Source organism: Antedon mediterranea, chromosome 10, assembly GCF_964355755.1.
Source record: "Antedon mediterranea chromosome 10, ecAntMedi1.1, whole genome shotgun sequence".
Classification (NCBI taxonomy): Eukaryota; Metazoa; Echinodermata; class Crinoidea; order Comatulida; family Antedonidae; genus Antedon; species Antedon mediterranea.
The window spans coordinates 18,704,458-18,717,932 of NC_092679.1; the positions used below are offsets into that span (position 1 = coordinate 18,704,458).

The following is a 13,475-nucleotide window of genomic DNA, read 5'->3' on the forward strand; positions in this document are numbered from 1 at the left end:
GTGCGTCAATTAAATATTCTATCGACACGGTCATCGTGAACTTTGAATATTGTTAAAATTAGTTATTATTTATTATGTGGCCACCACAAATAAATGGGGCCCATTTGCATACATTCAAGTGGTATAAAAGCGTATGTACAACTCATTTAGAAAAAAGACGTATACTATTTGAGTGAAAAACATCGTATATTCACAATCGAAGTCTATAATCTACCATTATTACTATTTCAATTATTAGTTCATCTTAAAAATAAATTATGAAGACATCCCATGTTTCGATAGACTATGGTATTCAATACACACAGAAGTATATGTCAGAAAAATGTTACTATCAACTTGATTCAAGAAAAATAAATTTACATAGTAAATAAATTATTATTTCATGATTAAAGCAAAGTATTTTTATAATGGCAGTTTTACTTTTACTTTCTGAGATGTAGGCCTACTGTGGAAATAAAACATAAACAAATGTGGGTTTCCCATCACTTTTGAAGTACGAGAAGGTAAATCTCAATACTGTATATACTGTATGTGGAGGGAAGTTACTTTGATATTATAACATCTCTATTCACGAATACTACATACAATGTTTTTATAATTTTGATATTTAAAAGGCATTTCACTTATCTTTGGGGTGGTCCACACAAAATCCCTTCACTAACAAAACTTGCAAAAGCAAATGACCAACTAAAAGATGGAATGGATAAAATGAAATAGCGTTGAAAGAATTGATTTGATCTGTTTAGACATGGAATACAAATAATAAAAAATAAATAGAAAATATATGTGTAAAATAACTTAACTATTCATTTTATCAATAGTATAGTATACAGCACAATAGGGAACTTCTGATTTACGCCTTAAGACCTATGCATATCGCATTGTTGGTGACTTGGTCGTCTGGACCTAGAGTCAGGGCCAGTGGCTAGGTCGTCGCAAATTGTAATCTCCCAATTTTTTTCCCGAAACTTAAACATACTGAGATGACAATTATGGCTATCAAAATATTATAGTGAATTGAAAAAATAAGAAGAAATATAAAATCATTATGTGTGAATAACATAAACATCATTTTAATATTAATGATTTACAGCACATTTCTTTTTTTTCCACTAGAGTAAGAACATCTACACTAGCATAGTTACTGTCTATTTTCGCTCTATTCAATAACAGAGTTTATATACTTATTTGTTACTTATTAGTAGTACTATAGTTACTTTATACACAATTTCTCTCTGGCTAGTTTTCATTTAATAACACCAAGATGCCACACACATAGCACAATACCAGTTTAACAATCTAATTAACACACATTCTCTGTAATACTACCATACCTGTAATTTTACAGAATTAAAAAACATAAAGAAAAAATAATGATATGCGATAAATGAACCAACCATTACATGAATTGGTATTTGGAAAAAACATAATATGTTGGAAGTTGTGTTTGCAAAATAAATAGTTTAAATAAAAATTTTTTTTATCAAAATGTTTTACAAAATGCAAAGAAAAAAACCCAAGAAAATATAGTTGGTTTTTAAACAAACCATTAATTTAATTTGTTACTTTTGTTCAATTTTTATTGCATTTATTTATTCTTCTATATCAACTAGCAGGTCTTCTCCCTGGACCTGGTATCCCATAGTGACGGATATTCCTTTAATCTTTCCCGACACCGGTGCGTTTATAACCATCTCCATTTTCATTGCACTGAGAACGACGAGCGGTTTACCCTTTTCGACTTTGTCCCCGACCTTCACTCGGATGTCAATGACCTCACCTGGCATCGGTGCTCCGACTGATCCTTTCACTCCAGGTTGTACTTTAGGGTGTACATGCATCTCCTGTAAAAACAAAAAGAGTGAATCTCAACCCTCCATGTCAAATGTGAAAAATGTAATGTGCCCATATATGGACATGATGTCATATTACTACCATATTTGGGCACATTGCAATTTTTATTGTCAGACTAGATTCAAGTATCAATTTATTTTCCTAAAAGCTATATAACTGGTGTGGATAACCATAAGAGCAAAGCTCTTATACCTGTCACTCATTAGTGCAGTACAATACAAACAACAAGGGTGCAATACACAAACAAGACAGAGCTTTAGGCTAAATAAAAACACACCTAACAATTTAAATACACCACTGAAGTGGTTAAATATTTATTGATTTTTTTATAATGAAGTTCATCAGGCTTATTTCAGAGTGTATATGATAGTATAAAGACACCTACCTTTAAAGCCTGCTTGTCCTTAATCATCACTGACCTAAGTTGTCCATTCAACTCAAAGAATACTTCTCTTTCGCCGGTAGCTTTGTTTAACTCACCAAGGGCTAAGAATTTCACATGAAGAGTCTTGCCTCTTTCGATCTCAACCTATACAAATTTTTAGAAAAAAATTAAAAATAAAAATAATCACCAATAGTAAAAATTAAGAGAAAAGAAAAGAATTAGTCCATGTGCTAATATTTGTTTGATAATATTCATCCTCAAATTTAGGAAATTCAAATTTTCAAACTTAATGCAACAAAAAATGTGATGTGCCCATATATGGACATGACATGTCGTCATATCACTACTACTAGTACTACATATTTGGGCATATGACTGCCATATTTTGGCACATCACACAAATTTAGTCAAACTAGTTTAATAGTGTAGACAGAGCTTAAGACCTTAACCGTGTAACTCAACTCTAAGTAAGATTTACCTCAAATTCCTCGGCAACATCTGGCCCTGTTAGAAACAATCTTGTTGAGAGACAATTCACAGGTCCGAATTCTTTGTGAAAGTTCATGTAATCTTCATGAACCTTTGGATAGAGGGCGGCACTAATCACGTCTTCTTCTCGTACTCGAGAGCCATGTTTCTCAATTAATTTTTCCTTTAGACTACCGAGATTTTCTGGTTGCATTGTTTCTCCAGGTCTGCCATCAATTCTAGGCATATCTTTTATGACCTGAAAAACATTTATCATTTTGATTTAATCTATAATAGAAATTATCATTGTATGAAATATTTATCTACTATCCACTATATACCATACTATGTAACTAGCTGTGTAATTTTTTAAAAACCATACATTTATCATTTCGTTTTTTGCATGATACTGTTAAAGCTCTATTTAATCTATAAAAATTATTAATCTATTAATTCATTATTTATCTAATGTAGGTCTACCAACTACTGTAACCCTGCTCTGAAACTAGTTGTTTCACTATAAAACATAAATTTATCATTTAGTGTAAATATTAGTTTAATTTAATAACAAAATACAGGGCGTCGCTATGCTTTCTAACCTTTGTTCTTAGTGGCTCTGGGAAGCCTCCGTACGGTTGGCCTAGGTACCCTTGTAGGAATTCCACCACAGACTTGGGCAACGAGAGTTCTTCCGCTTTCGTTTCTACATCTGCAGCACTCAGTTTATTTTGTACCATGAACTGGGCAAGGTCACCAACTACCTTAGATGATGGGGTCACCTACCGAAGAAAGGTCATATTATGAGACATGACATAAAATATATTGTAAAGTATAAAATAACAACAGGATGCTGAGCTCCTAAGATCAAAGGGTTTATCCGTGTCTGCGACATCAACAGTTCCACATCCCATAACATACACTGAATGCTGCGAAGAATACGTACATGGTACAGTACTGTTGCTATCTGTCGCAGCCAGACCTAGATCAAAGGGCTGTTAGGAGTTCCTATCTTGGCTAGGCAAGCTCAGTGTCATGTTGTTAGATTGCCTTGATTTACAACCATTAAACATTCTCCAGAAGAGAGCAAGTAGATAGACTAGTACAGGAGTTGCATATCTTACTGTCTTATGAGCCTTTATAGGTAGTTGAGTATGTGGAAGATTGAGCAGCATTCACTACTACAATGCTCAGACTTACTAAAAAAACATTCCAATAGTCAATACCTTAATAAGATCTCCCAACAACTGATTTGCTTCCACATAAGCCTTTTTGACTTCTGTGAACTGACTTCCAAGGCCTAGACTAAATGCTTGGAACTGAAGATTTGTGTACTGGCCTCCTGGAATCTCGTTCTTGTAGATATCCGCGTTGCCGCTCTTGAGTGTTGTACAACATTCAAAGGGCGCGTATAACTGCCTCGTAACCTCCCAGTATGAACTATAATCAAACACTTTATCCAGTGGGATTTCTGAAAACGTAACCAATAGATAAAATAATCCATTTATACCATACAGTGAATTGGCACACTATAATATAAACACATAAATTTGTTATAAGATATTTGTGAACTTGCTTTGTCAGTGAAATAAACAATGTTTAACAGTGGAATTAAACTTACTTGTGTCAAGTTCTGTGTTCTCAAGAGCTGACACAACAGCTCCCATGCTAGGCTGAGATGTCAAGCCAGACATGGAATCGACGGCTACATCAACGACGTCAGCACCAGCCTGGGCTGAAGCCAACATGGCCGCTACACCAGCGCCAGCAGTATCGTGAGTGTGAATGTGAATAGGCATGTCTGGAAATTTGTCTCTCAATGACTTTACCAACAACGTGGCCGATTTCGGCTTCAATAAGCCAGCCATATCCTATGAAATTATAGATTCAAAATTATTATTATTAGTTTTATAGTCTTTAGAGTGGCAATGCGATGGTTATATACTAATAATAATAATGAACAAGCACATTCTTACTTTGATACAGAGAATGTGTGTTCCCATGGCTACAAGTTCAGTGGCCAGGTCCATATAATAATCTAAAGTGTACTTCGACTTCATTGGGTCAGACACATCACCACTGTACGATATTGCCGCTTGAACAACGCCCCCAGACTGGCCAGCGGCTTCCATGCCAAGCTTCATGTTCGGCACGTAGTTGAGACAATCAAAAACACGGAAAATGTCCATGCCGTTCTTATGAGCTAATTCACAAAATCTAAACAAAACATTAAATTCATTTTTAATTTAAACAATTATGCACTTTATCTCGAGAACTAGCATATGGATGAAGAAAAAGTGTTGCCATTTTTCAATTCGATATTAAACGTATGAAAGCCTAACAGCATTAACATAAGAAGCAGAAAACGTGTATTGGTTGTAGCAAGTCTTCTCATTTTTGCAGAATGTAACTGGTTACTCAAGTTTATAATGGTATAAACTTGGATCTCGAGTACACCAGCTGTGAATACTGATAGTCAATGACGGCCATGTGTCTTTAGAAGAAAACAGCTACAAGAACAGTGACAAACTTACTTAAATACAACATTATCTGGATAACTTGTGTAACCAACAGCGTTAGCACCACGTAGTAACATCTGGAATGGAATGTTTGGAATTTGGCTCCGCATGGATTGTAGTCTTTCCCACGGGCACTCATGTAGAAAGCGCATGGCAACGTCAAACGTAGCTCCTGAAAAGCGATACATATTCCAAAACAACTATATTCTTATTGGGTTACATTTTTTCCAAAGATTTAAATTACAATAAGGATAGGTGATCTGATAGAATTTCTTGAAACCCAGATATGGCACTCTCTCTTTCAATAAATGTAAAAACAAATAATACAGTATGTGTAAATAAACAACCTACCTCCCCAATTTTCAACACTAAATAAGTTATTAAAATTCTGCGACACAAATGGAGAGATGTTGAGAAGATCATGTGTTCGCACTCTGGTTGCCAATAGGGACTGATGAGCATCTCGGAATGTTGTGTCCATAAGGAGTAATCCTTTGTGTTGCCTTACAGCCTTGGCGAAGGCTTCTGGACCCTCCTTTAGAAGGATGTCACGGAACCCTGCAGGAGCTGGTTTGTCTGCAAGAAAGATAAGTGTTACCAAAGCTTTCAAGACAGTTGGGGAAATGACAAAATTCTTACATTGTCATGATATCAATAATTTAGAAATCTTAACAAAACCTTTCCCAGTTATAATGGTGTAGCAAATTTATTTGTGGTAAATTGTACAGATAAGAGCATCCACCTCTTTTGCTTATTTTACATGGATAACATAGACTGGTAGAATGCTATTTAATTACCGAATGGTACTTCTGGTATTGGTGGCGTTACATCTGCTGGCAGAAGATCTGTAGCTAATGGAGTTGATGGTCCGTTGACCTTTAAGTGACCGAAGTAATGCAAGAGCTTCTGAGCTCGATTCTGACTTGGAAAGATGTCATGTAGAAGATCAGGGTTGTCATCTATGAAGTGCGTGTCTACGAGACCGGAGCGGAACTTTTTATGAGTCAAGACATTCTTTAGAAATGGAATGTTAGTCTACAGAACAAAGAAAATTAATATTAGTTTTTCAAAAACAGATAAAGAAATTCAAACGTGTTATTTGAATTGGAAACTTAACACGAGAAATTTTGAAAGAAGAAAGATTATGTCTATGTCTATGTCTATTACTGGTTACCTTTACTCCTCGGATTCTAAACTCTGAAAGCGCCCTCTGCATCTTGTCAGAGGCTGATTGATGATCTTGTGCATGAGCAATAATCTTCACAAGTAAGGAGTCATAATGGGGTGATACAATGGCACCAGCAAAGGCTGATGCGCTATCAATTCTAATGCCCATACCTTCACCACTTCGATAAACCTGCAGAGGAGAGAGAACAAAAAAGATTAAAAGGAATTACAGTACTAACTCTAGTGCATGGAAAAGTTGATATCCGACTTCAAGATAGATCTATGGATGTATTACTTTACCTCTAGTCTGCCTGTGTCTGGCTGGAACCCCTTTGCTGGATCCTCTGTCGTGATTCTGCATTGAATAGCACTTCCACGAACTAACATATTCTCTTGAGTGATGCCAAGATCTGGCAAAGAACGACCTTCTGCCACGTGGATCTGAGACTGCACAAGGTCAATTCTAAAGAGATAAACCAATCGTAATAAAGTTCACACGTCTTGAAACAAGACATTTGACTGGAAAACAAGAGAAGATTTGTACCATAATGGATTCATTTCCATATGGCGCTTATATAACTATTTCAAAGCCAATTCGATAAGTCACATACTGTACAACAATTTGTGGTCTCTTTGTGTCGAATGCCACCACTAACATCGTTCATTAGTCTCTTCACAAAATGGTCAATTAAGTTATCTTAACATAATATTATTATTTATATTATATTTATTATTATATCTAAACCTTATATTTTATATTTTCAAAGCAAATCGAATTATAACATATAACAATTCTAGAAGCAATCATGATAGTTCCAAAATCTGGTTTCAGGGCAAAGCTGGCAACACCAGCTTTTATTTTAAATGCAAAAATGGTTGTTAAAGATATACTTTACCCTGTAACCTCCTCAGTGACGGTATGTTCCACTTGTAGCCTAGCATTAACTTCTATGAAGTAATGTTTACCATGCTCGTCAACCAGAAACTCCACTGTGCCTGCATTCTCATAGCCAACATGCTGGGCAAGCTTGATTGCATCGGAAGTCATGCGATCACGTAGTGCCACATCTAACTCTGGGGCAGGTGCGATTTCAACAACCTTCTGGTGTCTACGCTGGACAGAGCAGTCTCGTTCGTAGAGATGGACAATGTTACCAACACTATCCCCTTAAATGATTAATGATGAAGTATTTAGTGGCTTCAGTTTAATCATTATAAAGTCATTTACAGTAGCACCCCTATCAGAGGACAAACAAAGTATAATAGGGGTATCTCATGAATAGGGCTTCGTCTTAATAGGAGACCTACTAGATAGTGATTAAGATCTCTTTTTAAGAATTCCGTCTCTGCCTGGTTATGTGTGTTGTTTATTCTTGTTCTTAGTCCACGTTTTATATTTTTATGGAGACAAAATAAATGAAAAAAAAAACATAATATCGCATTATACTCATTTAAAAGGAAGGTGTCCGCTTAATAGGGGTGTCCCAAAGGAGAGATTCTACAGTCCAAAGTAGTAGTTCCAAACATCTGAATAAAATACACTAATGTGAACCATTACGTGTACAGCCCCATTAGAGAATGTGTTCATTTTTACCCGAAGTTTTGAAAAACTTCGGGTAAATGTCACTTAACCTCCTAATGTAACATGTGTTTATATAAGCCCAACTTTGATAGGCAGGTCGTTAAACCTTTTGATCATCATCAAATTCTGCTAGTTTTTGCCTGACCATTGACCTTGCATACTGAAGAATGTACCTTGTCCTAATCAATCAATTACAAGAGAGCTAATAAAATCACAGGGGTATAATAGGATTCAGGTAATTAATCACCTGCTTAGATGATTTATCTGATAAGGATTTTGACCAAAAAGTTCTAATGGGGATGTACACCTAATGTGAACAATACCTAAGATTTGTACTTCTATGTGCCTTGGCCGTTCTATAAACCTTTCAATAAAGAGTGAACCATCCCCAAATGCTGCTTTTGCTTCTGATGTCGCTCGGTTGAAATTTTCTTCTAATTCCTGCGAAAGTAGAAAAAAACACATCAAGTTTGACGATTGTGAGATATTAGTGTGTATTTAATAAAACAGTAGATTTATGATGTTGAGTTGTTTTATTTATATCTTTAACTGTTCTCTTAGCAATGTTAAACTATATAGTACTCATGTAACTATGTTTTTAATCAATATTTTTTCCCCATTCTTTCAGAATTTAAGAGGGTCCTATTTTTGCGCATTCTGTATCTACTTACAGACACTGATTTAACAACTCTCATGCCACGCCCACCACCTCCGTAAGCTGCCTTAAATATTATAGGCATTCCATGTTCTTCGCAGAAAGCCTTAGCCTCCTGTAAGGATGAAACTGGGCCATCAGTTCCAGCAACAACTGGCACACCTGTAATGAAACAATGTACAAGTATTTGTTATCTGGATTCAGAAAAATTATTATGCAACGGTAACCTCAATAAAAAAGTGTGGGTATGCATTGATTCCAATACAAAACACTGTAGTAACAGAATTAGAAATACATACTGTACTACACTAATTAAGCAACTGTATTAACATAATGTTACACCAATCAAAGCAATCTAACAACAGGACACTGAGCTCGCCTTGCCAAGATAGGAACTAATAACAGTCCTTTGATCTTATGTCTGGCTGCGACAAATACTATATTCTCCGCATTGCGCGGTGTCTGTTAAGGGTTGTCGCAGCCACAGATAAACCCTTTGATCTCCGAAGCTCAGCATCCTGTTGTTAGGCTGCCTTGTACCAACATACCTGCCGATATTGCAATAGCCCTGGCTTCCACTTTATCTCCCATCTGATGTACCACTTTAGGTGATGGCCCAATGAACTTAATTCCAGCATCAAGGCAAGCCTGGGCAAAGTCTGCTCTCTCTGATAGGAATCCGTATCCAGGGTGCACAGCATCCACTCCATTTTCCTGAAAATAACATGGTAAAAAATGTTACATTAACATAAGGTTGTTCACACCATTTTCTGTTTCTGTTGAAAAAAACAGTAGAATGCTTCATTTAGGACATCCCTCTTAAGGGTACACTTTCCAGTGAAACAAACAGCCCATATTAAAAGAACAATGGGCCAGCCCTTATGAATTGAACAATGGGCCAGCCCCTTTGAAATGATCAATGGGCCAGCCCCTATGAATTGAACAATGAGCCAGCCCCTTTGAAATGATCAATGGGCCAGCCCCTATTCAAGTAAGAACTCTATTAGGTGAAAGCTCTAATTCAGTACCCATTTACATTCATGGGTGAAACAAAAAATCAAATGTTAGTGCCACTTACTTGGCATATACGAATGATTTCCGGTATAGCAAGGTACGCCTGTACAGGTGGTAACCCATGACCTATTAAGTATGCTTCATCTGCCTTGCCTCTGTGCATATGCTGTTTGTCCTGCTCAGAGTATACTGCCACTGTTCGGATGCCTAGCTCTGTGCATGCTCTGAACACACGGATAGCTATCTCGCCTGTATACAAACACATGTATGAGAATATGAAAATTGTCAAAGATAGCATTGTTAGCAATAGATATAATGTAGAAAACCTCCTTTGGTACACCTTTATTCAGGGGTGGAGACACCCCTATTAAGACTACACTTTCTTGTAAAAAGGGGATGTTTTAAATCTACGGCCAACCACTATTCAGGGGACACTGTTTTTGTCCTCTTATTAGAGATTGTGCTGTACAAAGTTAATGGTTAATGACAGATTACTATATATAGAAAATAACTTATATAGATGATTACAGTATACAGTATTCATGCAAATAAATCAGATAACTATATTTTAATTTCATCTTTGGCATCTTACCTCTGTTTGCAACTAAAACCTTTTCAATTGGCTTAGACTCAACATTGTGCTCTGCACTTAGCGTTGAGTATTTATCTGTGTGCGTGAAGCGGACTTGAGATGCGCATGGTAGAGCAGGCCTGTGTAGTCTATTGACCAACGATTTTATGCCTAATGGCAATCTCTGCATGATGCATTAACACTGAAAGAAATATTGGAAAACGTTATTGTCAAATTCTCGTATTGTAATGAAGATATGGACATACCGATGTTTTCACCGTGGGTCTAAATAGTTTTATAAAAAGAGGGTACCTGTTCATAAAATAATTAGACAAAAGAGTGATGTAATATTAAATCAAATATTGCATGAATATCCATATCATTTTATCTACAGTAAAATCTCATCTCAATCTCCGTCTCATCAACCCCCCCCCCCCCCACCACCCCACCTTATATAGTACAATAAGGTTCATAACAAATGTTCTGAATCCATAGAGGCACATTTTTATTGAATTTTAAAGATGTATCGTCCCTCAAAAACATGAAAAATGAAGATTAATTAAATTAGACTTTGAATAGGTTATTTTGTAGTTTTAATAAAGTTAATCACTTTCGTAGAAAAAATGTTTTCCCTTTAAAAAAAAGACAAAATAAATGGGTAAATTCAACCAACAATCCATTGGCTGGCAGCCAATTTCACTAAATTACAGTTTTTTCAGGTAAATAAATTTGCTTTCGATCTAATTTTTGGTCAAAGTGGATAACTATTGTGACACATTAAAATGGCATATTCAACAGAAAAATAATTATTTTTTCAGGATGACAAAACATCTTTAATACAAGATAATCCCACCTTCCTACTACCCCTGCATTAAATCATAATGCATAACAACACACGGCTTTGTTTATGATGAAGTATACATGATATGAACGCATAACCAAGAAAATCGTTATTATGTAACATACGGTAGTAGTATAACCTCAATCTCTTCAAAATGTCAAAATCGAGAAAAACATCAGAAACAGTATGTTTGTGTTAAAAAGATATTTAGAAAGACTAAAAAACAATCATCATATTATAATTCATCTACCTTCAATTTATCAATAATTACCAGTCAAAAATATTGAAAACAATACATCTGGTTATTAATGCTCTTAGCAAAATAATCAAAGATTAATGTAAATGAATTCATACGATATCCAATAGACGATTCAGTACGTGCATTTGGGAACGTATGCCTCTTAAAATCCAATTATGAATCAATGCGTTTGCAGCAGATGGTTTAAGGTTTCACAATCAGCTTTGATGAATTCTGAACTTTCAAATATTACTGAATATATTACCCAAAATCTGTTATCAGTGTGTGCGATACTGTACATTCAAATACATCATTTGGGTTAAAAACGACTGTTAAAATTAAGTAAAAATTTTACTGAATTAATTCATTCCCATTGCCACCTCCCCAACCACACATATTTTGGAATGTCATCTAAAGGTCTGTCTACACTATCAAACGAGTTTGACAACAAAATGTTCCCAAATATGGTAGTGATATGCTTAAATATGGTAGTGATTTGACATTAGCATATCCATATGGGCACATCACATTTTTTGTCACATAAAGTTTGATAGTGTAGACAGAGTTTTACTCATATTTTGAATTCACACAGCAAATGAGTTTTATTCCTTCTTGACCAAACAGAAACAGGCTTTGATGTTTGTTATTGTCATTGTGGACAAAAGTGTATATATCTAGGCCACTGTTATTAATTATACACAAAAGGATATTGTTAATTTTAAATATCCACAGGTCAAGGTGCTCTACCAACTATAGTAATCCAGGTCAGCCTATTAAACATAAACAATACTTTTGACTTTTTCATTTGTTTTGGCCTGAAGTCCTTGTTTAAAATGCCAACTCATTGTGATTACAACAAAACCATCTGAAACTATATACTATACTATATTAACTATACTTCTTTACTGAAAATTTTAATCAAAATCATATCACATTTATATTATAGAGATTAGATTACAAGCCTTAAATTGTTCACATTTTGAGTGGAGTTATCAAAGTGAAGTTTCAAAAGAACTATTGGGCCCTATCAACACATTGTGTCTAACTATAGTCTACTAGTATTGCATTTTGTGCATATATCTCACAACTTTGCAAATTACAAAAACAAATTCTAAGACGGTATTTATTATAGACTTGCCCCAAATCTGTACAGTATATTAATTAGTCTTTTTTATCAACCAGTCTGTGTTTCGATTTTTTGTATGGAAAAGCTCAAGTATTATAAGTATGAAATACCATGTGAGCTTTTTACCAATATCAGAGATATTATCTCTACTGTATGTGAATATTAAGTTAAAATAGATAATATTTATTATAGCATATAACGTACAACAAGGGGAATTGCATATTGTTTGCCAGATGATAATTCCCTGGTTAATCCAACTTTTAAAACAAAATTGGAAGAAAACCCAAAAGACAATTAAATAAATTGGTATCAGCAGGGAGTTGTAACTCCCTGGTATTGGATTCAGACAACATCGTAAGGTGTTCTAAATGGGTTGGGCGGGCCTAAATTCAGTGAACCGTGACCAATGGGAAATGAAGTAGAATCGGCAAAACCTTTGAGTGTAAACACACTGGATCTGATCTGACCCAAACAATTAAACTTGACCGGTCCTGGAGCAATCAATGACCGGTCCAGGAGCGCAACATTAGCATACATTGATGGTGGTCAAAGAATCCTACACATAATTTCTTTCTACTTCTAATACTAATTGCATACCAGTCAATATGCTGCAACAGCTGTTTTATGTTAACCTTAACACACACATTGCAATATCAATCAAATATCCCAGTTACAGTATATTTAAACCATTTTAAAAACATTGTCTATCATTTTAAAATAAAAACTATCAAGCAATACTCACTGTAGTACCAACTGTACTCAACATACACAAAATGCCCTTTCAGAACAGAGTTCACAAGACATAAATAACTCTTCAGAGAGAGAATAATTTGCATATAATTATACTGTACTTTGCTTGAGTGTTTGATTTAGAGACACACCTCCCACACACCTCATTTATCAACCAATCAATGCTTCAGAAATTGATGATGCAATATTTATAATAACAAAATATAGGCCATTCTCAAAGTCATTGACAAAGTCAAATTGTGATACAGACAGTAAAGCTGTTTATGGGAAATCAAATAAGTACAATAATACAGGTTTGAATGATACCG

At 35.2% G+C, this 13,475-nt stretch overlaps 1 protein-coding gene across 1 annotated transcript; it reads right to left on the minus strand.

The window, feature by feature from the left end:
* Positions 1-1,097: 1,097 nt before the first annotated feature.
* Positions 1,098-13,242, minus strand: LOC140059896 (pyruvate carboxylase, mitochondrial-like). Its single transcript, XM_072105874.1, has 19 exons — positions 13,160-13,242; positions 10,234-10,414; positions 9,706-9,890; positions 9,176-9,341; positions 8,644-8,789; positions 8,296-8,413; positions 7,287-7,557; positions 6,691-6,853; positions 6,398-6,580; positions 6,021-6,258; positions 5,575-5,799; positions 5,239-5,395; positions 4,681-4,921; positions 4,326-4,575; positions 3,931-4,175; positions 3,307-3,486; positions 2,718-2,966; positions 2,240-2,383; positions 1,098-1,844 (listed from the first exon to the last, which is right to left on the minus strand). The coding sequence occupies exons 2-19, from the start codon at positions 10,400-10,402 to the stop codon at positions 1,593-1,595; spliced, it is 3,582 nt and encodes a 1,193-aa protein (XP_071961975.1). The 5' UTR covers positions 10,403-10,414; positions 13,160-13,242; the 3' UTR covers positions 1,098-1,592.
* Between the last annotated feature and the right edge of the window lie 233 nt (positions 13,243-13,475).